Source organism: Lynx canadensis, chromosome C1 (assembly GCF_007474595.2).
Source record: "Lynx canadensis isolate LIC74 chromosome C1, mLynCan4.pri.v2, whole genome shotgun sequence".
NCBI classification, from domain to species: Eukaryota; Metazoa; Chordata; class Mammalia; order Carnivora; family Felidae; genus Lynx; species Lynx canadensis.
Window position 1 is genome coordinate 148444152 of NC_044310.1, and position 27497 is coordinate 148471648.

At 33.7% G+C, this 27497-nt stretch overlaps 1 protein-coding gene across 26 annotated transcripts in view; it reads right to left on the reverse strand.

Annotated features, from left to right (window-relative positions):
* The window catches only part of BAZ2B (bromodomain adjacent to zinc finger domain 2B), a 322262-nt gene that overhangs the window by 43523 nt on the left and 251242 nt on the right, over positions 1–27497 (reverse strand). For 17 of the 26 annotated variants that reach the window (XM_032594414.1, XM_030328081.2, XM_030328076.2 and 14 more), the window contains 10 exons: positions 27143–27208; positions 25176–25241; positions 23738–23782; positions 23462–23494; positions 22158–22223; positions 11934–12074; positions 9292–9546; positions 8338–8552; positions 7328–7402; positions 6280–6523 (listed from right to left, as the gene is read on the reverse strand). In XM_032594414.1, coding sequence (XP_032450305.1) covers positions 6280–6523; positions 7328–7402; positions 8338–8552; positions 9292–9546; positions 11934–12074; positions 22158–22223; positions 23462–23494; positions 23738–23782; positions 25176–25241; positions 27143–27208 — 1206 coding nt within the window. The remainder of the gene's footprint in view (positions 1–6279; positions 6524–7327; positions 7403–8337; positions 8553–9291; positions 9547–11933; positions 12075–22157; positions 22224–23461; positions 23495–23737; positions 23783–25175; positions 25242–27142; positions 27209–27497) is intronic. The other 9 variants (XM_030328089.2, XM_030328083.2, XM_030328087.1 and 6 more) reach the window with 2 other exon arrangements.

The window sequence follows — 27497 nt, forward strand, 5'->3', positions numbered from 1 at the left end:
ATCAGCTACTGAAGAATACTTAGGGATTGACTGATCAGAGAAAAAAGAGCAGGGCATTCCAGAAAAAGTCTGGCATATCATGACCTCAAAGGTCCATCAAGAGATAAGGTGGGAGATGAGGAAAGGATGAGTTTAGGGCTAACCTGTCAGAGCTGTAAATGCTTGTCAATGGACAATGATATCCCTCAAGGGCCATTAAATATCAGAACTATGTTTTATAAAGATTAATCTGATAACAGTTACGAGATGGCCTAGAGCAGGGAAAGGACTAGAACTGTTAAATCTCATTAGTAGATTCCTGCAATGATTCAAGAGGGAAGGAGAATGTGGGCCTTGCTAGGGTCAAGGAAATAGAAAAGGAGAAAAGCAAATGGATATGAGAGACATTACATAATTAACACTGCTAAGTCCTGACAAGTCATGGATAGGAGGCAGAGAAGGGTGAGGGAGATGAAGGAAGGAGTAAACTATGATGTTCAGGCTTTACATCTGGGGACTGCAAAAATCTTAGTACCATTAATGAAGTCATTTTTAGAGCAAAGAAGGCATGTTACATTTTGAACACATTGAGCTTTTAGAAGAAAAATAATCTCTACTATAATTTCATAAATGGGAAGTATATATGTGACTATGAATTTCTTCCATTCTAGAAAATAAATATAGGAAACCTTGCCCCAAATTATATGTTTGAGAGGAAAAGCATGAAATAATAGAAGGTATATGTGCTTCTTTGAATCTCAGCTGCACTACTTCATGTAGGCCAACTCTTCAAAGACTATTCTGTAATCTGTAAATTGATGATAACATTATCCGTGATATGGGATTTTTGTGAGAACTAAACAAGAAACAGATCTGAAACAACTGGCATAGTTCCTGGCATCTAATAAATAAATACAGTTACTTTCCTTCTTTCTGAAAATTGTACTTTAATGAGAAGATGCAGATACATCTTAGGACAAAAAAAAAATCACTTTGATATTCACTTTCTGTAAGCATTTTTACAAAGGTACACCGTCACCAACCACTCATGAACAGATATTTCTAGACCAGTATGGTTATCTCCCCAATACAAGGAAGTGAAAGGAAAATCACGTTAGTTTTACCATTACCCATCATTTATCCACCCCTTATCCAAATCAAGTGAACCAAATTATAGAAGCATTTAGGCATATTAATTGTGCTAATAGTAACAGGATTTCTATTTGGGATTAAAAGAAACCTAAAATCCTTAAATCTTGACTCTCAGAGTCATATTTACATATCTATATAATTCTAAATCAATCTTTTGACCAGAGGATAAATGTTTGATAATGTGCTTATGTAAAAATACAATTCAATCAATAGGTATTTGAAATAAGACATCGAAGTAGCTATCTGTCAGCCAAATTAACTAACTGCTATTTCTAAGACTCTTCCTATGATGAAAAGGGAGTAAACTGTCTACTGAAGTTTTACTTAAAGGAGCTTTTGGCTAATAGTCCTTATAATTTTAAGAGACACGAAGGAACCTGAAAGACCAGAGAGAAAGGCAATGACAAAATTAAGAACACAGAATCTATCCCTGCCATGGTTCTCCATGGTTTTTTATCCAAAGAGAGGGCCATTATTTGTCCCTATATGTTGAAGGTTAATTGTCCACATAACCTTACATCCTAAAATGTGAGGTTAAAGTTCACAAAGGTTTCAACACAAATCTAAGTATTAGGGATATTCCATGTGTTGAAGGAATCAAGAGTGAGAAAAGGGAATCATAGCTGAGACAAAAGGCAGGATTTTCTATGACTTAGTCAAGGGCAGGATTTTCTAACTGAAAGAGGTCATGTGGGCCTCTGCAATTAATCCTCTAAGGAGTATAACTACTGACATGAACTATACTTTAAATAAGAGGCCACATACGTTTTTGGAGGAATAATGTGCCTATCAGTCAGATTCACTTAAATAGTTAAACTTTTATTAAATAGGAAATTGATAAGTGGCTGCCAGTTCTTCAATATAAAGAATAGCTCTCAAATCATTTAAAGGAAATGCTAATTTGGCTTCTTAGGTCCTAAAATATTTATTATTTTTAAAAGCTTTTAAACTGTTTTCTCACATGAATAACAAGATACACATTTTCCAGGGTTTTGATCAATGAAAACTTACTATCTAATTAACTCTATAATTCAACACTCATAAAAAAATAAAGTACTACTTTAAATAATACATCTGGTCTAAAAAACATTAATGATGATTTTTAAATAATTAATAATGATTTTTAAATCCCCCTTTAAAGAAAAAAGAAATGGATAGTTTGTTAATTTTCCATGTGAGAAAAGAAAGCTAGACAAAACAAATAATTTCTGTAAATAAACTCTAATGTAGTGGGATAACTACCCAGTAGAATACACTGAAATCCCACTAGAGAATTTTAAAATTTATGAGAGTTAACATTGTAAAGCAATTTAAAAATTTTTTTTTTTTCTCAACGTTTTTTTATTTATTTTTGGGACAGAGAGAGACAGAGCATGAACAGGGGAGGGGCAGAGAGAGAGGGAGACACAGAATCAGAAACAGGCTCCAGGCTCCGAGCCATCAGCCCAGAGCCTGACGTGGGGCTCGAACTCCCGGACCGCGAGATCGTGACCTGGCTGAAGTCGGACGCTTAACCGACTGCGCCACCCAGGCGCCCCTGTAAAGCAATTTATACCATTAAGTGCTGAAGAGTGATACTAATTCTATGAAAAGGTGATTAATATTGGTCAGAAAGGTTTAATTCCTGCTATGGAGACAGCTCCACCTGGCAAATGAAGCAGATTGGTTATAAATGGTATCTTTTGTTTGAGTAATTACAATTCTGATATCCAAATTATATACCCTTCACATTATTTGTCACAGCATGAAACATACGATCAAGTGGTTTCAAAACTACAACATTATGAAATAATTGATTTATGCAAGGAATCTCAATGCAGTCTCTTTTCCGGATTGGTACTCAAAGAAGTAAAGCTTATTCTAGTGATTTTTATCATTTTGGTTTAAATATAAGATGGAGAAGAATTTATGAAAACATTTTGCATGTATGCTGTTTTTACTTAAGGGAACTGTATAGCACATCATCTTGTTAATTCCTCCACATTATCCAGATGCAGTCAAAATTTTGATTCAGTAATTTATCATTGGTCTTGATTAGACATTATTTTCACACATTCCATTAATAAATTCATCCCTCTAACTCTTTTTTCTTTAATTCTCCAGCAGTACTTAGTTGATGCAGGAAAGGAAAATAGTTCTTTCTAGACTTTCTTAGCTAAATACTCCTGACATTGAGGGCAGAAGGAATGGTTGATGGTAAATTCTTTTTTGAGTGCCATTCTACAGCCTTATCAATATTTCTAGCATTCCTTACTGGTAAAAGGTAAACCTCAACCTGTATCTTCCTCTTATACATGTCCATTTCTGTGGCTTATGGTAGTTTCCCTTAAACACACACACACACACACACACACACACACACACACACACACACACACACACACACCTCTATGGCCTTGCCTTCTTTTCTGTAGGCAACTCTTCAAAGCTAGCCCAACCACCTTGACTGAATCCCCTCCAAAATCTTTAGGGACCTTACACCATTAAATATTTTCTTCTCTTTATTCTTCAACCCCCCATCCCATTTTATTGACTCCTTCCCTTCAACCAAAAATTATCTCACGTCTTTCACATCTGAAAAATCCTTGGTCTTAGGAACTACCCTTTCTGCTAAGTCACAATGCTTAAAGCAGTCATATTCACTTTCTCACTTTCTAATTTTTCTCAGTCACAGCCTGGCTTCTGCTCCCATTCCTCTAATGAAACTGTGCTGGCTTTGGTTACCAATGGCACCTATGTTACCAAATCCAGAGAACACTCTCAGTCCTAACAGCACTAGATTCCTGCTGCCTTAACACTGTTTATCACTCCCTCCTTTTTGAAATGCTTAATTTTCTGGGCTTTTATTACTACATGACTAGAAAAGAGTTAACATTATGGGTCTGCCTGCTATCCTTTGAAAGGATGCTCACAAGTTTGGCCCTTGGTGTCTGGGAACTTGGATTTTGAAGGGTTTCCTTCATTCTGATAAGACTGGCTCACTAAACTGATATAACAATGTGGGGCATACTTTTCTTCTGTGAGTCTGGAATTTTGGCACATGCTATGCAGGGGGTGCCCATGTTACAGGCCTTGGTAAAAACACTGGGCATCAAGTCTCTAATGGGCTGCCCTAGTATATAACATGTTTCTCATATGTCCCAACTTATTGCTGGAAGAATTAAGCCCATTCTGTGTCATTCCCCTAGGAAAAGACTTTTAGAAACTTGAGCCTGGTTTTCTCTGGATTTTGGCGCATATGGCCTTTTTTCGTTGCTGGTTGTGCTTTGTTCCTTTTGTTATAAGAATTCATAGGCATAGCATGACTAGATTCTGAGCTCTGTGAGCTCTCCTACTGAATCACAGATTCTGGAGGTGGGCTTGGGGATCCTTGACCCCCTACAGAAGTCTTCTACCTCACTGACTATTCCTTCTTCAGCAAAAAGCCTTGTGAGATCTTAAATATTGACGTTCCCTGGGGTTCCAACCTCAGTCCACTACTCTTTTCACTAAATCAATCCTCCTGTGAAAACTTATCTACCTTATGACTTTAAATTATTGTTTAAATGCTAATAACTCCCAGATCTATATTTTAAAGACTAACTTCTTCAGGCTTCAGGTTTTTTAAGTTGATGTATTTGACAGAAAGAGAGAGAGAGAGAGAGAGAGAGAGAGAGAGAGAGGAGGAGGAAGAGGCAGAGAGAGGAGACGGAGAGAGAGAGAATCCCAAGCAGGCTTCTCATGACATGGGACTCAAACCCACAAACTGTGAGATCATGACCTGAGCTGAAATGAAGAGTCCGATGCTCAACTGACTGAGCCATTCAGGTACCCCTGGGCTTCAGATTCTTAAATCCAACTGACTTCTCAAGTTCTGCATAGGCACCTCCAATTCAACATATCTAAAATAAGCCTACTATCATTTCCTATCTTCAACTATCTGTACTTCCTCCCCTCCTCCTCTATCATCTATTTACTCTGCTTCTCCTGATTTCTCTCAGTTAATGGCAACAATATCATGCAGTCTCCCAAGCCAGATAGTTGGGAATCAATCCTTCCCCTCTGTCAATCTACACAGCCCATCTTCAAATACTACTCATTCTTCCCATTGAGTATTTATTGAGTCCTTTCCTCCTTCTTCATCCCAACTTCCATTGGTCTAGTTTCAGACCCCCTCACAATTCATCTAAACTATGGCAATATCTCCTGACTGATCTTCCCACCTCTGATCTTGCCCTACCCAAATCTATATCTATATTCCACTATATATAGTCACTTAAAACTCAAGTCTGACTATGCAACTGCTTCACTTATAACCTTTCAATGGTTCCTATCACCAAAAAAAGTATAAAAGCCTAGTTCACAGCTATTGGATAGGAGCCTGTCTAGTACCATTGAAGCACTTGTAATTCCCTTAAAGCAAAAAAGCATGTTGTGGTTTCAGGCTTCTGTGCCTCATGCTGTTCTCTCTGCCTGGCACATTTCTACAGATTCTCCCCCAGGCAACATGGAGCCCACTTTGTAGCCTCAGCTAATGAGTCCACAAAGCCTTTGTGAGAATTTAGTCCTCCAAAGGTTAAATGCCCTTCCTTTGTACTGTATAGTACATTGTAAATACTGCTATCAAATCAGTGAACACTTAACACATTACATTTGGTTACTGCAAATCTTCCTCAATGAGAACATAAAATGAGAGGGGATTTTCAGTGTCTTAATCATCTTTGGTCAAAAGTGGCCAGAGCTAGGCACATAATAAACTGGTATTTAAGAAATATATCAATCTCACTAAACCTGACAACACTTTTAAGGCATGAAGAATTTTACAAATGTAAGATATGATGCTAATAGATAAAAGAGAATACCTGAAATTAAGAATCTGCCTAGTTCTCTGGAGAATGCTCATATCATTATATAAAAAGAAAAATCTCACTTCTTTTATTCAGTATAAGTGCCTTCTACGTGTAGGCACTGTATTCAATAGCGACCTGATTATCACAAAAAACTGTGTGAGGTGAATATTGTAACATACAGTTTTCAGAGGAAGAAACTGAGGCCGGTAATTGTCAAAATGGAGTTTGAACACAAATCCATTGGACTCCAAATTCTGTGTTATTGTCCCAATATGTTGTGCAATATTAGTTGAGTTTAAAATCAACCTAATGTGATTACCTCATCTTCACAGATATCAGTCTTCTTTCCTTTTTTGTCTTCTTTATCTTCTTCATCCTCATCATCTTCATCAGCTTGTTCATCACTATCATCGTCATCATCATCATCAAAATCACTGTCTCCTCCCTTCCTTCTTCGTTTGCGTCCTGGTGTGGGGGTGCCCAATGGATGCTGTTCTTCTCCAAGATCAATGCCACCTGACGTGTCTCTTTTGCCTGTTTTCTTAGCATGAATGATTCTGAGCCTTTAAATATGAAAAAAAATGATGATATGGAAGAAAAGCCTTCTCTCTGTATTTTTTAAAAAACATGAGTTTTAAATAAAAATACCATAAGGTATTTTTGCCAGTAAGGAATAAATCAATGACAGTGAAAATTGGAATTAAGGAAATTTAACAAATATGTTTCCTGAAATTATAGAATATATTAACTTTCAAGAATTATTCAGGATATCCCTTTGGAATTAGAACACATTTAAAAAAATAAAACTTAGAAGGCTGAAAAGATTAACTCTAGCAATGGCCAAGTGATAATTCCTGATCTCATACTATCAGACTGAATAAATTTCAATTCAAATTACTGCAAAGAAACTACCCTTTTAACATAGAAGTTGCATAATTTCCTGGCAGGAGGCTAATTAGGTTTTAATGCTGAATACATTTGGATATGTTAGACGCTCTGTAAAAGCAAACTTTAATTAGAAAGCAATTTTTAAAAAGAAGTAGTTCCAAACAGATTCTATTTATGACAAAAGCAACCGGATGGCAACAACAATCTTAGAAAATGTGATTGTTTGACTTCTTTGAAATAAAGATAAATGGACTGTCTTCTAAGTTTGAAGAATATGAGCTTAATGAATCTCATTATATCTCTTGTCCATTGTAAATTCTGACCCTGAGTTTCATTAATTTCACATCTCATCTTAATTAAGCTGTAACTTTTCTAATTCTTAGATGAAGTTAAAATTCTATCTTTGCAATTTCTATGTTTTACAGGGGAATTTGTACAAATGAAAACCAGTAAACTAATTTTAATAAAACAGGACTTACTTGCGAAGTTTACCTTCTACTACCCATTTATCTCTCCTCAGGTTTGACATATAATCAATGTTCTTGTCAATTTCACTGTCAATGCAAAAATCCATTAGAAGACATAAATTAATCAATTATGTGACACTTTGATAATTGGATTTGGTAATAAGCAAATTGATAGTTTTTCAGTTAGTAAAAATAATGATTGCCTATGAATAGCAAAAATAATTGAAAATTATATTAATATATTATCATAGCTTAGAGACATAGAGAAAACTTAAGATGTCCAATAATAGTAGAAATGCATGGCTCCAAAATATTTTGATTGATCCTTTTCATACAAAGGTAAAAGACTAAAACTAACATATTTAAATCTGTAAATAACAAATAGCAAGAACAAGATGAACATGGATTCATTCACCAAATCTTGAAATACTAGAGTGGAGAACTTACTTTGACTGTTGAATGAGGTTAAGTACTTTAAAAAAAAGCACAAATAAATTGATAAACTAAAATTATTAATATTGAATTAGCACATAATAAAATAAAAAGTAGCCAGGTAATTCTAGGAATGCCTTACTAAGGAAAATCAGGTAGTCATCTATGATTGAAAGATGTCAAAAAAAGAAAAATTCTGGATTCTTTCATTGGTGCTGGATTCTGGCACCACAGCAAAAATAAAAAAGCAAAACAAAACATTTTTACATTTCCATATATAATTAACAAAATTATTATATAAACAAAAGACTATATTTATAGTCTTTTAAATATAGTTTAAAATAAATATAGTTTATTATATAAACAAAGACTATATTCAGTATGATCCCAATTTTTTAATAGACTTCAAAGAAATACATTAAGATATTATTAGCAGTAATTATCTCTGAATGGTAAGATTAACTGTAATTGTTTTCTTTGTGTTACTCTGTAATTTCAAACTTTCTGTAAAAAAATTTGTATTACTTTGTGATTAGACAAACTCAAAACAGAAAAGAATCACCAACAGAAAAGTCTGGGTATATGCTTACCTCACCACACTCTTACTGCATGCCAGTTCATTGATCAGGAAAGCCAAGACTGAGGCTTTCTGTGCTGGAGTATGAGCCTGAAAAGCTTTGGTTTTCAGGCTTTCCGTAAGCTCAGTTTGTCCACAATGGGCTTCCATAAAAATCTGCAAGATCTCGGAAACATTGTCTCGGTTCACACCAACATTCAGCAAATGTTCTCCAAGAGCTGTTTTGGCCTATAAAAGTTTGGCATTTTTATCAGTATTGATCGTAGCCATTCGTAACATAAAAACAGTAAGATTTTAAAATATCGATATCACATGATATAGATATTACTGACAAGGACTTTATTCACATTCGATCAGTAGCTCTGTGGGGAGTAGGTTCCAGAGCACTAGTACTGTGGTGTCACGGGTTCTACTGCCTGCTATACTGAATGGATAGGGAAATGGAGGAGTAATTAACAGGCACATCTGGGAGCTTCTCACTGTACAACATATCAAATGTGTATCTTAGTTGAAATTAAGATAAATTTTAATGTATTGGGTATCCACTGAGCACTACAGAGTTTTCATGTGCTGGTCTGTAGATGCTTTGATTAGCCTGAGTTATTCACAGTGATTCAGAGAGAATACAGTATAGTTTTGGAAAGCACGCATAAGTTCTAATTGCTTTATGAATTATGAATCCTGTTTTGTTTAATATCACATGGGTATTTCCTTAAGTCAACTTGGTTTTTGCTGTCAGCTAGAGAAAAAGAGGAATTTGGGAATGATCTATATTCCTTAGGTTCTGTGAATCAGATTTTTCTAGGTTTGTACCAATTTAACCTGAAGCAAATCTACATTTAACTCGGTGAGACATGTGGAAAAAAACTGGATCAGTCTATACAACCTTCTGCTAATATGCTAACACCAGCTAACAATTCACGGATAGTACAAATTTTAAAAAAATTTATATTTTGTTTTTTTTTACCTTGTATCCTGTAATTAGACCTGGATCACATACAGCAGCTGAGAGGAGCCTCACAAGCAAGTCTTGTACTTCACCCATGCTGTCCCCTATATTTAGCAATCCCTCTTGAAGAACACTCAGGTTTGGAACATCAATATTCACATCAAAGCCCAAAACTTTACCAAAGTTTCGTAAGAACTGCACCACCATGAGACAGTCTGAAAATGTACTTCCAGAGAGAACAAGTCCTGGAATACGAGGCAAATCTGGCAAAGGCTGAAAATAAAATAAAATAAAATAAATAATAAATAATTTAAAAGCCATGGTTTTATATCTTCTGAGGTAAAACAGGTTGCTATCTTTCTTTTTCCTGTATTATACCAGTGATTTTCCCTCTGGATTTTAAATCCCCTGGGGGCATTTCTACAACCCCATGGTATTAAGTATAGATAGGTTCTTGACTGCAAGTAACCAACAATAAATTTTGGTTGAACTCAACATGAACTTAGATTTCTGCAAAAGAGAACACTAACTTTAATTAACTTACATATTTATAAAACATAGTTTATATAGCTGGAGCAAAAATTAGATAACATAAGGAACAATTTGGGGGTGCCTGGGTGGCTCAGTCGGTTAAGCAACTTACTCTTGATCATGGCTTAGGTCATGATCTCATGATTCATGGGTTTGAGCCCTGCATCAGGCTCTGTGCTGAAAGCATTGAGCCTACCTGGGATTCTCTCTCTCTCTCTGCACCCCCTCCCCCCACTTGCTCTCTTTCTCTCTCAGAACAAATAAAAATAAACTTAAAAAAAAAGAAACATTTAATTCAGAGACTTTTTTCTTGAACCTTATCATACACATACATTTCCATATGATTCTAAAAATGTATATGACAAAGCTAACAAAAGTAAGGCTTAAAATGAACATATATTTGATACAGTGCATATGGATTTAAATAAAAAGAAAGATGCAGAAAGATAAAGCTCATTTGATGTTAAAAAATATTTACTCACTATGAAGCTTATTAAATCTGTTAACTACTGTATATTCCCATTCTGGGCTTAGGAAATTTTCAACAGCCAACTGAGTAAACCTAGTATGTATACTTTCACTTTTATTTACAAGCATTTATGCTAAGTAAATAAATAGAATATTAATACAATTAAATCCTCACTAGAGTGTTAAAAGTTTGCTTTAAGCACTTTATTTTGTTTTTGTTTTTAGTTTTTTTTTTTATATTTATTTATCTTTGAGAGAGAGACACAGTGCTAGTGGAGGACAGGCAGAGAGAGAGGGAGGCACAGAATCCAAAGCAGGCTCCAGGCTCTGAGCTGTCAGCACAGGGGCCAAACTCATGAACCGTGAGATCATGACCTGAGCCAAAGTCAGTCACTTAACTGACTGAGGCACCCAGGCGCCCCACTTTAAGCACTTGAGAAGAGAGCCTGCACAAATCAAGAGACAATCATTATTTGTATATCAGATGACTATGGCATATAAGTAAATATAGATGCTATTGATCAAGTATAATAGTATTAAGATAATATTGTAGAGATGATATGCAGTATCGATATAATTCTCTAGAAATACCATCTTCTTAGCTATAGTCAAACAAAATGGATCTCTATTCATAAACATGTGAAATCATGCCCGATACCAAGATTATTTTGCTCTTTCCACATGTTTACTTATATATGTTTACTTTATTATATATATATGAATATATTTTAGCCACATTACATGTCTGTGAAGCATGATAGAGGAGAAAACACATATGAGGTATTTTGGCTGGATATACTTCCTGGCTTTCAGTGTAATAAACAGTATGAACTCTGGAATTGAACAAACTAGAGACTGAATCCAAGTTGCCATTTATTAGCAAGTTTGATCTTGGGCAAGTTCCTTAACCTCTTTGTGTCTCAGTTTTCCCATCTGTAAATGGCCATAATAAATACCAGTTCCACAGGACTATGGTGAGGATTAAATGAGAGAATTTATAAAGCACTTAGCACACTGCCTGGCATGTAGCAAACATACTCAAAAGTTAGCTATAATTACTAAAGCATTGAAGGAGATTATAGATTATAAACCTTAGTTTATGTAAATATCTATAGGGGCGTGGTGAGGAGTTAGAGATTTCTGTACCTAAATGCCTGGAAAGAATCAAATGACACATAGAAATCCTATCTACTTCTATAATTCATCTTTACGGATTTCTTCAGTATTTCTACTTAAATTTAAAAAGGTTTAGGGGAGCCTGGGTGACTCGGTGGGTTAAGTGTCCAATTCTTGGTTTGGGATCAGGTCATGATCTCATGGTTTGTGAGTTCAAGCCCACCTCAGGGATTCTCTCTCTCCCTTTCTCTGCCCCTCCCTGGTGCATGCTCTCTCTCTCTCTCTCTCAAAATACATAAACCTACAAAAATAGAAATAAAAAGATTTACAGTGTTCCATTTACGTACTAAGAAGTACCATTATTAGCATAGGAGCTCTAGAGAGGTTTATTGGTGGCCATCCAGGAAACACAGATTGACCTAGACATGGAAATGTACGGCTCTGGTTAAAAACAAAAGGCTTTCATAATGGCAACTCTGGCAAAGGAATCAGGTGAGATACAGAAAAATTAAATTTATTAATGAAATGGTTACATAATAAATTACCTTTTGGTCTGCTAAGCACATGTCTTCATTAGGCTTCTTTAGTTCCTTTGCCATTTCTAATTCTAATCTTCGTTGCTCCAGTTTACGCTCTTTATTTAATCTTTTCTCATCACGTTTTTCTTGCTTCAGCCGTTCTTTTTCCTTAAAAATAAAACCATGTCCAAAAGTCTCTTTAATCACTGGATGTGTCTGAAAAATCTCCAGTTAACATTTAAAAAGTTAACAAAGTGTTATTATTTCCACAAACAGAATTCCCCTAAGAGATTTAGGAATAGACTTTGAACTACATAGAAACAATGACTTATTTTGCTTTTTAGTGTTTTCACCCTTTGAATTTCAAATAGTCTTATGACTATGTGTGTGTGTGTGTGTGTGTGTGTGTGTGTGTGTGTGTTTATATTATCGATACTAGTTTAACTCAGATTATTCCATTATTCAGAATTTATTCAATCCTTCCCCAGGTTACAATAAGAGAATGAAATACTTATTAATAAGAGCAGATATATAAAATGCACATGGCTAAATAAATAAAAAATATGGTTAGTTAGTATTAATACAAGTTTTTGTGTAGCTCTAGGAAGCAAGGGAGGATTTACAGCATGAAAGCAGAAGCAACATGCTTGAATTGCAAAAGCAGTTCTTTCAAAGTGCATTAGCTAGTCTTAAGATAGCACCTGTAACAAAATCAAAATATTATTTGCCACTATAAACAACACTTAAGGGAATGTAAAATGGATTCTGAAGGCAATGCCAAAAGCATTCAAAAAATATTTTCAGTAATGACAATAATATGGAAATAACTGTCCTGTCTCCCTGTTGTAGGAGATGACACTCTGCTGGAAGAAGAAGTCACGATATTTTCTTTAATAGTATTAGTGTCATTATTTTATTGCCATGCCTCAAATACAATTCTTATTTAGAGGAGAAATAACAGTAGAATCATCAGGCGGTTCTAACCTACTACCTCACACATTTGACACATTAATGATGGGTTTACTTTTGTAAAGCAGGTCCTGTCTCTTTCTTGATTAAAAATCTTTCAATTTTGTTTTTAATTTTTAACAAAATAAAGTCCAACTCTTTACTTTTGGCGCCCCTCTTTACTTTTGAATTAAAACTCTTCTTTTTCAATCTTATCTCCCATTTTTGTAGTTTATGTGGATTTAGTCCAACTATTTGCTATTCCTGATGAACATCTTGTTTCCTTACCTTCTTATATTGGTGCGCTCCAATCAGGAAGGTCATTACTCCCACCTAGTGGATCTGAATCCTAGTTAAACACTACCACCTCTTCTCTATTATCAATTTATCTTAATTCTCATAGCCCAACCTATAATTTTAACATTGCACTTATTGCTTCTTATTCTATAGTAGCATTTTTGCCCATATTCTAGCTATCTCTGTTTCCATTATCATGGCTAAGACAGCACATTGAGTGCTATGCCACAAGGAATAGGGGTAGGTGGGGGACAGAGAGGACTGGAGAGGATATATTCCAGGCAGAGTAGAGAAAGCACAGTGTGTCTGAGAAATTGCTAGTAGTTTCCAGGGTGGAGTGTAGGTTGCAGGTTGAACAGGTGCTGAGTATCATGATACAGAGCCAGAGGCTGGGTCATGAGAGCCTTTTTATATGATATGCTCACGTCACTGCTCATTTTTATACTGCCTCTAAATTTCTGGGTTACTGGTTCAAGCAGGCATTTGGAAGGAAAATGTTAAGGAAGCTACTCTGTGAGATTATTGACACCAAAAAAGCACTACAACTAATCTTATTGATTATAACTAAAAGTTTCTGAGGCTCTAATGACATAAAATATACACAATTAACATGCAACATTCCCACAATGCAGTATAGATTTTTCAAATCAAATTATCATTGGTAGAACAATTTTTTCCCAGAGTTGGATTTTCAATTTATAAACGCATGAAATGTTGCTCTAAGAATTTTTCCAGGGAAGGGAAAACTTTTTGGTCACTCAACAGAATAATGAATTATAATCACCAACAGAAAAAACAAATGTCTCATAGATTTCAAAGTGGCTGGTGTAAAATTTTCTACTATATAGGACTAACCCAGAATTCTAATCATTAAGAATCTTAATGATGTTCATAACAGTAATTACAAAACTAAAAATTGAGACTAAAATTCACTAAAAACTGTTGAAAATGGTCACCATTTCTTTTCAAAAAGAGAGAAAGGGCATGTGTGACACTAATGCTCTCTTTGTTGTGCCAACTTCACATTGGTGGCAATCTGGGGGTATGTAACACTTCAATGATACATCAACAATGAGTTAAAGCACATTTCCTGTCATGAGGTAAATATGCTTGACATTCTTGAATACCAGTTTTAGCTAGTGATAGGCAGTATTTTTTTCCAGTTAAAAGCATGGCTATAATATGGAATAGAGAGTAAAATGACATCAATTTTTAAGATAAAACAGAGCTTTCCAAGAAATCTTAGAAATTTGTAGGACCTTTATTACTTAAAGACAGGTATCCATTCTTATCTTGAAGTATTAGGGATACTTCTCAGGAAAGATGAAGTTTCTAAATGCAATGAATTTGGTGAATTTACTCATTAATTTATTTAATGAACTGTATAAGACTAATATAAATCCTGTGGTTCAGATACAAGATAACTTTCAAAGAACTAGAGCTTCTGGGTCCCCTCAACAATCAACTAATATTTAAAATGGTTTATAAAGACAGTCACGATCTAGTCCCACACAAGTTTTGGTCTCCTATGTCATGATTCCCCGTTCATTTCCCATGCTCTGGTTACATTGTGTGATACACCTGTGTTGAGAAGATAATGTAACCAGATTGAGGCATTGTTTGGAGGAGGAGGAGGGGGAGGATGATGATGATGAAGAAAAAGGACAAGGAGGAGGACAGGGAGGAGGGGGAGAAGTAAAGAGAAGAGGAGGAGAAGGAGAAGAAGGAGAAAAGCAACAAAGCCAAGGTAGGTGCATACATATGGTGAAAACTAACTCCCTCTTTGCACCTTCCTCCTCTCTGCCCCACAGGTCATTTTGAGTTACAACACTGTACCTTTGTATACGCCATCTCCTCTGCCTGTAATATAGAACTTCTCTTCCTTAACACAGAAATAAATCCTGGTTTTTATTCTCCTCATAACTACTTCAGGCATTTTAATATTTCTCTTTTGGGGGGCTCCCATATAACTTAGCATTTATTGCACTGTGTGACAATTACTTGTCTAAAGTTGATCTTTTCCGCTTTAGTGTAAGCTTCTAGAGGTCAGAGGAACAAACTTATTCACCTATTTCTTTATGGACCTATTCAGTTCCCAGGAGTACAATCTGCCAGACACTTCAATGAAGTTTTTAATGATTTTATCTTTCTCCCGATCAAGCCTGTATGAGTTCAACTTTCCTCTCCCACTGGTCTCAATATTGTTCTTATTTCCATCTACAATAGTTGTCATATGTCTTTAACAGAAATATTCAGTGTGCCTTAGCAAATAAAAATTATTTAAACATTGATTAATTTGCTGAATGATTAATTCCACAAATGCCATATAAATAATGATGTTAACATTTGTACTAGTCATTAAACATATTCGATAGTCAATTTTTTCCTCTACTTTTTATATTTCATTCTGTGGACAAACATAATTGATGTCTTCTATTTTCAATTATACACAAAAGCAGATTTTAATACAAATTAATAATATTCTACTTATATTTGCAAATTTCAAAATATCTAAGACATATTTCCCACATCTACTACAAAATTATTAATTTCTTAATCATTTTAATTGCATACATTATGATTGGATGTGCTTGCAAATACACCTTCCCCATATCAAAATTAAATAGATTTCTTATTATCTGATACTTTTTTCCAGAAACTAAAGTTTAAAGGGGGTGTGCTATTTTAGGCCAAATTTAAAGATGTTTAAACTTGTGTAGTATTCTCTCTTCTAGAACTGATATACTGTTTGAAAGAGAAATATTTACCAATTTTTCACCTAAGCCTTTTCATGATATAATATTATGTTTTGTTGCTATGTCAAATACTAGGATTTCACAATGGAACTTTCTGATTTTGCAAGGACATTTCACAACAAACCATTTGACCTAGCAGAGAAGACTTAATACACCTATCACAATATGAAAGGAATGGTAAAACGTATTTTACATTAACATTGGTTAGACTTTAGGGAAATAACTGAGATTGCCTACAAATGACTAAAAAATATAGCTCCTGACTATATTTTAGATTGACTGTCAATGACGATAAACATTAGTATGGTTTCTCTTAATTTTTTTTGGCCTTCATCCTCCTACCCCCTCTAGTTTTCTAGATGTAGAAATTCTTTTTTTTTTTTTTAATGTCTATTTATTTTTGAGAGAGAGACAGAGTGTGAGCAGGGGAGGGCCAGAGAGAGAGGGAGACACAGAATCTGAAGCAGGCCTCAGGCACAGAACTCGATGAGGGGCTTGAACTCACAAGCTGTGAGATCTTGACCTGAGCCGAAGTCAGATGCTTAACTGACTAGCCAGGTGCCCCTAGACGTAGACATTCTTGAAGTAAATGAATTCTTGGAATATAAATAATGTATAATAAAATATTAATTTGTTCATCTTATAGTAATGGAATTTTCTGTATCAAAATATTACTGATATCTTAGTTAAGAAGTCCTTTAAATTTCATTTCAAAGTTGAAACACCTTTTCATAGCAAACACATTAAATTTTGATTATCCTAAATAGCCCAAAATACATAGGGTGAAAATTTCAAAATCAGTTTTTTACTCACATAAAAAGATTACTTTATGGACTCTCAAGGCATAAATGACAGTATTTACAGAAATCTGTAGCACAACAATAAATGTATGAAATAAATTTATTCTATTTTAGTATTATAGAAGTTTAAAAACCAAACAAGAATGTGGTAGAATGACCTGCTATTGTAAACTTTTACAACTTATCAGATTGCAAAATAGGACATTTTTAAGAGACCATGTTGCAAAGATGCCTATGTTTTTTGCATTTTACGATGCTACTGGGTCTCTTAGGTGTTTGTTCTGGGCATAATTGGGAGAATACATTTCTTTTGACAGCAACTTGCACTTAAGTTTCAAAGATATAAATATAATTTAAGAGACACAGGTTTACCTCAGGGTGCAGGAAGAATACAAGTATAAATAAGATTAATAATATAAGCCATTTATAGAAGACAGGTATAAAGATTAAAAAGAATATTGTTTTATGGTAACATGGAATGTGAGTAGAACAATCAGGGTAATTTTTTTTTAAATGGGACTATTTTTACATTTAAAATATTATGAAAATTATGTTTAAGCAAATGAAAAACTTATGAATCATATGACTGAAGAGACTCTTACATTTTATACTTTAATAATAATTTTACTTTATATGTGTAATATAATGATATTTAAAAAGAATAAAACCTTCCAGTTATTGTATTTTCTCAAAATCCACCACAGTATTACATAAAAGTCTGTACTTACTTTAGATTATGTATCTACTGTATAGAATAGTTTCTGTTATACAAATGTCTCCTAAGTTAAAGTCAAAATTGTTAATAATTCTTGAGTCAGATAATCAGATTTTAATATATCTAAATTAAGTTGATAATAATTTCTCAAAAATTAAATTTGTTATATGACATTTAGTATTTTATTGTGCAGTTAACATAAAATCATTTCACATTTGTTTTTAGACTAATTAACTTTAAAATTAAAGTGCATTATAAGTACATTGTATAAGTACAATATACACTTACACCATATATTTACAATGTCTTCAACTGAAAAATGGGTTTGCTTAAACAAACCCACCTGCATATACAATTCTACTTTTTATTTTCATTTTTCACTAACTCATGATTAATATAAATATAGGATTATAAAATAGTCTCATGACTTGAATCATGGGTGGGAAGGGGGTAGGGAGGGGTTATACATTGTTTTCTGCTTTTAAATTGTTTATTAGGTAACTTCTGAAACCTGAACTATTCTCTTCTATTTTATGGTTTTGTTTCTTAAAGTGCTGACACAGTCATTCTGTGATAGCTGTATGTTTAACAACCTTTTGTAGTTTATTGATCCTTGGAGGGAGACATACAAAAGACACTAATAATTACTATGGTTGATTATTCAGTTAATATGAGTAAAATATTTATAAATTTGTGACTGGTATAATTTGAAGTTTTAATAAATGAAACAGGAGATTTTGAGCTACTTTGTCACATTGCTTAAATCAACCTCTTTCTGGTGCTTAGTAATAATGAAAGCAGATGGGTCTCATATGATACTCGAATTATTCTAAGAAATAAACCTTTTTCATTCATGAGACTATTCTTTCTTACATTTTCTTATAAAAATATTTATAAACTATGATGATATGCTCATGACCCTTTAAAATTAATAAGAGAGTAATAACAAGTAAGATAATTTACAGAAGTCTGAATATTCTTACTAATTGCAGATGTATATTAAGGAAAATCTATAGAAATTGGGATTACTTTAGTAAAAATTTATTGAGTTAATACTAAATCTAAAAGTAAGATCATTGTAGTGTACACAGAGAAACATAAAAGTGATGTTTGCGTTACCTTCTTACTTTGATGGATATAGGGAATTTCTTGGAATAATTTCAGATGTTATAGATTTTTAACTAACAAGGTGAAAGTAATTCATTTTTTTAACCTCAAGTCTTTAAACATTAATCATAGCATTTGCAATTTTGTTTATCCTCTGTATTTTTATTTCTTCACAATAATTAAATGTTAAATGTAATAATTAAATGTTAGAATCAAGGGTTACATATTGGCCAGTTCAGAATTTTTTTTTAATATTTCCTTAAATTTTATTTATTTATTTATATATTTATTTACTTACTTATTTATATTTTTATTTTAGAGAGACAGATTATAAGCAGGGGAGAGGGGCAGAGAGAGAGAGAGAGAGACACAGTCTTAAGCAGGCTCCTTGCTCGCACAAAGCCCAAGGCAGGCTCGATCCCATGACCGTGAGATTGTGACCTGAGCTAAAATCAAGAGTTGGACGCTCACCTGATAGAGCCATCAAGATGCCCTCCAGTTGAGAATTTTTAGTTGGCCCTGCCTAGGTATCATATGACTTTAACTTTGTAAAAAGTTTGTTCTTTTAATAGTTAAAAATGGAAAAAAATATATAGGTAATAGGAGACAGAATATGAAGCCAAGATATGACCATTATTGGCATTAAAGTTACATCTTTTGCATGTTAAGTAATAATAAGGAAATAGACAAGTGCCTATAGGAATATTTTGTTAATATTCACTGAGGTGGCAAGTTCTTATAAAGATTTGATGAAGATTTGGATTGCCAGTAAAAACATATGCCTAGTTAATGCTTAACTGTTAACACTGTAAAGTTTTATCTTTCTGATATGCTAAAAAAAATCATTAATATTTATTTTGTTTTTCCTGCAGTATCTAATCTAATGCTGTCCACAAAATAATAGTTAAAGAAATTAAAAAAAATATTTAGTTGATCACAGATCTATAGGTACCATTCAGTAGAGGAACAAATCAGAATAACTGGTAAAATTATCTAGTTATCAGAGGCTAACAACATTTTTAAAAAATTTTTCTAATGTTTATTTATTTTTGAGAGAGAGAGAGACAGAGACAGAGCATGAGAGGTGGAGGGGCAGAGAGAGGAGACACAGAATCTGAAGCAGGCTCCAGGCTCTGAGCTGTCAGCACAGAGCCTGATGTGGGGCTCAAACTCAGAGTGCAAGATCATGACCTGAGCCAAAGTCAGAGGCTTAACTGAGTGAGCCACCCACGTGCCCCAGGATAACAACATTTTAGGAGCTCAGTTTTACCTATGGGATTCTCTCATATATTCCAATAAAGGACTATTTGTGATATATGTTATTCTATTGCTATTTTAAATAATGGTTCTTTGGATGTTTAGCTTTAAGAAGGAAAATCACCTAGAGTAAAATAAAAGATTTTACTGTTATTACATAAAGAGAATTATATTGACAGAAAACATAATAATGTATTCATTCTTTAATGATTTTTTTATCATCAATTTGTTTTCTTTAACTGCTACTTTCATTTTTATTTCATTCATTCATTCATTCAACTATAATTTTCTAAGCTCCAAACACATACAAAGATATACAGTGGCAGACAAGACAGACAAGATTCCTGTCCTCACAGATCTTACCCTCCTGGGATGAAACAGACCATAAACAAGTGCAAAATACGTAAGATGATGGAACGGAGGTCCAGAAATGGGGTATAAAAAAGGCAACATAAGGTGTTCTAGGAAGGCCTCTTTGACATGTTAACATTTGATCTATAACTAAACAGCAAATGAGGAGGGCCTGGGTGGCTCAGTCAGTTGAGCGTCCGACTTCGGCTCAGGTCGTGAGAACTTAGGCTCAGGTCATGATCTCACAGTTCGTGGGTTCGAGCCCCACATCAGGCTCTTTGCCGACCGCTTGCTCAGAGCCTGGAGCCTGCTTCAGATTCTGTGCCTCCTTCTCTCTCTGCCCCTCCCCCACTCATGCTTTGTCTCACTCTGTTTCTCAAAAATAAATAAATGTAAATTAAAAATAAATAAATAAATAAACAGCAAATAAGAACCACTCGAATATTTGGTGCAAGAACAGCAATGGTAAAAACCCTTTGTCTAAAATAATAAAAAACAAAACTGATTGAAATACAGTACTTAAGAGACAAACTGTCTGAGGTAAAGTTGGAATGAGAGGTCAGAACATGTGGGACTGCTTTGTCATGGTGAGGAATTTGGACTTTATTGCAATGGCAATGAGAAGCCACTGGAGAGTGTTAAGATGTAACCTGGTTTCCTTTCTGAAAAGATCACTCTGGCTGCTCTGTAGAGAATACATTAGAGAGTACTGAGGAAACCAAGAATGAAAACAAGGGAAGGCAGGTTTCTTGCATTATTGTGCTTTATATCAGTACTTTATATTTATAAAGTAATATATATTATTCTTGGTATATTATTCTTGGCATGTTGCCTCTCTATATTAGAAATCTATAATGATAGTTTAAGCCAGAGCTGAGGACAAAATACTGAAATACAGGCCTCTCAACTTCTAGATCAAACAGTGTCATTTTCATTAATTGTCATTTATTAAATGCTTATCTCACTCGATAATCTTATAATCCTAGGAGGTAGGTGTCATTATCTCAATTTTAAAGAACAGCCTCAAGAGGTAAAGCAAGTTGGTTCAGAGTTGGCATGGGAAATCTGAGTCTCTCATACTCCAAAGCCCTGGATATAGTGGCCATACCTCTATTTAACTACTTTAATATACAATGCATTCCTTTGTAATATATATTTTAACCTTTAACTGATTTCTATTATGTTCTAAATAAGCTCATCTTGACTTATTTCAATACTTTTCTTATTCTGAATTGTCTGTTAAAAGTCTATTTTAAGGAAAGTACTTGGGGGCACCTGGCTGGTTCAGAGGAGCATGTGACTCTTGATCCTGGGGTCATGAGTTCGAGCCCCACCATGGTTGTAGAGATTACTTAAATAAATAAAACTTTAAAAAAATAAGGAAAGTGGGGCGCCTGGGTGGCTCAGTTTGTTAAGCGTCCGACTTCGGCTCAGGTCACGATCTCGCGGTATGTGAGTTCGAGCCCCTGACTGCTCAGAGCCTGGAGCCTGTTTCAGATTCTGTGTCTCCCTCTCTCTCTGACCCTCCCCCATTCATGCTCTGTCTCTCTCTGTCTCAAAAATAAATAAACGTTAAAAAAAATTAAAAAAAAAATAAAAAAATAAGGAAAGTACTTAGGTCCAATTTTACACATAGAAGAGTAAAGAATAATTCTGAAAGCAGAAGTCCACGGTTGATCTGACTAGGGTTTGCGTTAGGACTTGTTTAGGCATGCTGTAATATTAATTTTGTGAAACTCTAGTTACAGTATTAAATAACTACTTTTATCCAAACGAATGCCGGTCACTACATTAAAAAAAGATAATTAAAATCTCAGCCGAGGAAATGAACACATACATCGGAATCCTGCCTACGTTCTTTCATGTTCTAACAGTTATTATTTAACATTTGGTTTGCTTATGAAAGCCATTAAATCGCGACAAACCTATGTCCTGAAAAACTCACATTTAGAAAGACCATTACTTTAGGAAAAAATAGGTTTTTTTCTTAGATAATATTTTTCTAGAAACATGAACTTACTTCTGCTTTTTTACGAGCTTCCATAGCTTTCATAAGCATCATATGTTGTCGTCTTCTCTCCCGTTCCTATTAGGCCAGATAAAATTAGGAAAATAACTCTAGTTAATGGTTTGATTTTGAAATGAAAAAACTAAACAAAACAAAACAAAACTCAGTATAGCATGTTTAGCATTTATAGACAAGTCACAGTAAATACTAAATATAAGACAAGAATGGCCAGTCTGTGCATGTTTTAGTTCAGGTTTAGAAAGCAAATACAAGAACAATCAAAAGCAAAAAGGTAAAGCAATGAACATGGAGACAGTGTAAACAGAAGCATACAAGATTTACTTATGGTCAGTTGTGATGCTCCTTCAAAAGCTGGCAGAACAAAAAGCATAATGGTTGGCTGGAACAGGTCAGTTACCTTACATCTGCTATTAGAAAAGCCACAAATATGTACTAGAGGCCAATTAAACTAAAGGTTGTATTGTTCTTAGATTTTTAGATCAGGCAGAAATTTATAATCACTTTCGCTTCATGGTTTTAGAATTAGTTATTTTTATTTCAAGTATGCTATCATTTTGCAAATTCAATAAGCCACCGACAAATTAGAGAGAGTTTTTTAAAGCTTTTATACCAATTTAGTTAAACTAGTCGTGGTTCATATACAAGCACCAATGAAATGGGGTATTCCTGGTTACTGATGTCTGCCACCTGATGCGCTAGGTAAGACCATAAAAGCTGCACCATGGGCTAATAAATGGAATCTAAAAGGCACAGTATGAAAACAAGGTAAGCACTAGTTTTGTTTGATAATCTCATTTTATTTTAAAATAAAAAATCAGATAGTTATATATCTAATCATTTCTTTTTGTTTAAAAGTATTTGGTCCCCCCAAAGGGATGTTTCTAAAATTATTTCTAAAATTTGTCTATCAAACCAGAATATATTTCATATTCTCTCATCAACCTAACTCAAAATTCCCATTGTACTCAATGGCAGTTTTGCATCTAGAATTGATGGGAGAATATGGGTCATTATCACATCTAATTGTATAGTAATCCAACTTTCATTGTGACATCAGTAATGTAAATTTTTAGACAGCAGCCTTATATAAGGCTTGCACAAATCAATTAAAAATCCTGGAGATGTATCATACTTCTTTATAGACAGACAAGCAGATGTATGCAATGCACTGTGCTGTAAAGCCATGCAGCAGTATGTAATATGACAGCAGCCAGTGCTACACTTTATGCATTGCTATGACAACCATATCACAACCAAATCACAATGCGGTGTTAGATGTACAAAAATAAACATACCCATACCATATCTAGTCTATGCCTCTCCAACTCCTGGTAGAAAGAGTTGGCACAACATTATGAAACAGAAATCACAGAGTCATGAAACCAATTTTTAACCCCCCAAAAGACACCAATACCAAAGCAAGGCAATAAACTGTAAGATGAAGGAAAAACTTAAGCAGGAATTAAATTGGAAATTTTTAAGAAACTATTTTGAAGATTGTCCCCAAATCAGATTTAAGAAAAATCATAAAATGTACATTTTGACAATTGCATAACTGTATGTATACAGACCTGATGCTTCAGAAGAACGGCTTGTTGTCTTCTCATTTCTTTTTCCTTAAAAATAAGAAACTTTTAATATGCAATTTTTAGGGAAGATTTAGAACACAGTACAAATATTAAAAGTTTCTCTTCTGAGGTTCTATAGTCCTCCCTTAGGTCAAACCATATGAAATTGCAAATATTTAATCGTTTTTTACTTATATGGTGGCAATTTCATATGGTTCTACATAATACAGAAAGATTATATGACAGTAGCAAGGATATTATTCAGTAGCCATTTAAACTTAAAATACAATAACCTAATAGCACATTTCAATAGCACATTCACTGAACTGATTAGCTAGATGGTCAGATCATATAAGATACAACTGGCACGTGGACTTTTAAAATTACTTTAATACATTATGTAGTGCAACTTTCAAATCCAGCTGATTAGAACTCTGTCCATTCGGAACATAAATTCCCAAATAAACTCTATAATTAAAAGCATCTATATCATTTCTATACACTATCTATGAATGAAAGTAACAAGAGACTAAGAGATCAGTTTCAGATTTTCATGCTCAGCTATAATGCAGGGTACTACCCCAAGGGGGTCAGGCTTAATGCAAACAATTCTATGAATATCATCAATTTAAATATTCTTATAAAGGTAAAAATCCACATGATATTAATATCTTTTTTCTAAAGAAAAAAGTAACAGAGTCCATGTAGAAAAGGTAACAAATAGTTCCCTGGCTTTATAAGATATAATTGTGTCTGCTCCTGGAACCAGTAGGGCCTCATTTCACTCAGCAGTCCTTTCAGTAATCAATTATGAGAAAAAGTGGAAGGTGAGGGGTGGAATGTGTATGTTTGTATGTGTGTCTTGGGGAGGGTTGTGGGGGGGGGGGACAGCGTTCAACTCTCTAATGCCTCACAACAGAAAATCAAAACCAAAACATTATAGTAATTAACAATGGCTAATTTTATTATTGGTAAGTAACAGTTGCTAAAATTAGATTTTTATTTCTGTAGGCTTCTCACTTTTTAATAGTTAAAATAGTTGCTGGATATTAACCAAGATAAACTTGTAATCTAAGTAGAGAATCAGATTTGGAACACAATTTAAAACATAAACATCAACAACACAAAATAGCTTTGGGAAGATCATTCTGATTCAGCAAAACTATATACAGGTATTATGTAATAGTTTGCATTTCTGATTTGATGTTTGCTACTTAAGAGCTCAAAGCATCACATAAAACCTGTATAAGGAAATAAAAAAACATATACATACAATATACATACAATAAAAGCACACATTATACACATATTGTATCTGTGCTAAACATTTTAAGGTAATTATTTTGAGGAGAGCTATTATTTTTGTATAATTAATACTGGTGTAATAGCGTATAGTTTTTATTTTTGAAAAATAAAAACTCTGGTTCTCATCTAAACTAACCTTTATTCGTTTTTCGGCCTCCAATAATTTGGCATTTGCTGCTTCTTCCTTCTTTTTCTTTTTAGCCTGTGCATGCAAAACAGGTCTCAAAGTCATGCAACAGCACCACTACAACTTGAAAATAATCTCAGACTTAAAAATGGAGCTACATGCCTCACAGGTACAAAACAATATGTAACATATATGTAGACAATTACATACCCCCCACCAGTTAACATTACATTTAACATACTAATCTCATTTTTAATGTATAATTCGCATTAAGATATACAAAAAGTTTTAAAATGTATAAAAGTATGTCAGCTTTTCCTCTTCAAACTCTGTTAAAAGTCTGAAATAACTAAGCATTGATGTTATTTTAACTTAACACTTAAACACAGAAAAAACCATTTTGTAGCATGTATTGTCTTTTTTATAGTTTTTAAAAGTAAAACATGATTGCTGTAGAAAGTTTAGAAAATGGGGTGGATTTTAACTGATAAAAAAATTACTTAATGAATAAATCAGTAACATAAAAATGCACATGTCTGTCCACTTTATTTGAAATTTCTTCAACACTTGAAATTTGAGATAAATCTGTTCCTCAGATGATTTAAATGACACATTAAATCTCATTTTCCCTAGCTGTGCAATGTGGTTAATTAAAGGTTTTTTTTTTTTAAATAGGATGGAAACATATTTCATGAAACATATTTTGATTATTAAGATTGTGCCATCAAATTTGAGCTTCACAATCTTAAAGTCTTTAACTATCTTGTAGTTTTATAACTATCCAGTAGTTATTATCAGTTTACTTTAAGATAAGCATATTTACTGTTTGGGAGGTTTTAAAATTAATTTGAAGGCGGTAAGGAAATATCTGTATATTTCTGGATGGAAAAAAACAAACAGAAAACCTCAATTATCTGGGGTCCTCAGAATTGTTTTACATAGCAATAGTTTTCTGAATAGCTGAGAGGTTATAATAATTTTAAACATTAAAAGTTTATTTTTACACTTATGGATGAAAATAATTTTGAGACCTATGCCTGTTTAGACATAGTACCACTAAACATAATTTAGCTTTTTCTTGATGACTCAGGACAATTGTTCTGAACATCAGTTATTATACTACACAGTTCAATAGAGTAATGTATTTTGGCCATTAAGGTGTTGAAAATTGCTTGCTATTCAACTAAAAATTACATGCTGTTGCTAGGTTTTTTAATTCCTATATATGCGGGTTGGAGTTTTTCTGCATTTTTCCCTTGCTGTCTTTTGGCTATTACTTCTGCTGTTGCCAACATATGTCTTTAGCCCTATTCCAGTAGCTTCAGGGGAAGGATATATTAGAAACCAGAAAATCAAGCTAGTTAAACTGTTTCTACATTTAAAATTTACTTTTACTGGGGCGCCTGGGTGGCGCAGTCGGTTAAGCGTCCGACTTCAGCCAGGTCACGATCTCGCAGTCCGGGAGTTCGAGCCCCGCGTCAGGCTCTGGGCTGATGGCTCAGAGCCTGGAGCCTGTTTCCGATTCTGTGTCTCCCTCTCTTTCTGCCCCTCCCCCGTTCATGCTCTGTCTCTCTCTGTCCCAAAAATAAATAAACGTTGAAAAAAAAAAATTAAAAAAAAAAATTTACTTTTACTTTTGTAATGTTTTATTTCTAAATTAAAAATAAATATCTATATGTTCTAATGAGTTTTCTAAAAGTAAAGAATATGAGTTTTAGCACATGAACTTTATGACGACTATATTGTCTGCTCAGAGGTTTCCTCTTTATTTTGTCTTATTTTCTGGGTTTTTATTAGACTAATTAGGATTAGATTAGCTTGCTACTTAAATAAGGTTCAGATAAGATCTTACTCTGCGTTACTTTTAAAGAGAATTTCTGCTGAATGTATTAATTTGTATGAGTGAGAGAATATGTGGGTAAAATTTTTATTTTTGCAAACTTTAAGATATATTATATCAAATTTAAGAGCTCTACCTCTAGAATTTGCTGGGCTCGAAGTTCTTTTTCCATTCTGATTTGTTGTATTCTTTTAATTTTTTCCTGTAGAAAAAGTTATAATTTAAGACAATAAATATGTAGATGAACACATTTAAGCGGAATGAAATTAATTTAAGGTAAGTACACATTTACCAAAGGTTGCCCATGCTGGATCTAAAACTTAATGATTTAGCTTAGCATCACAAATATATATATATATATATATATATATATATATATATATATATATTAGCATCACAAATATATTATATATATATATATATATATGTTCATGTCTTAATAGGATTTTACAAAATTTCTCAAAACAATTTATAAAATACAAATTCTAACT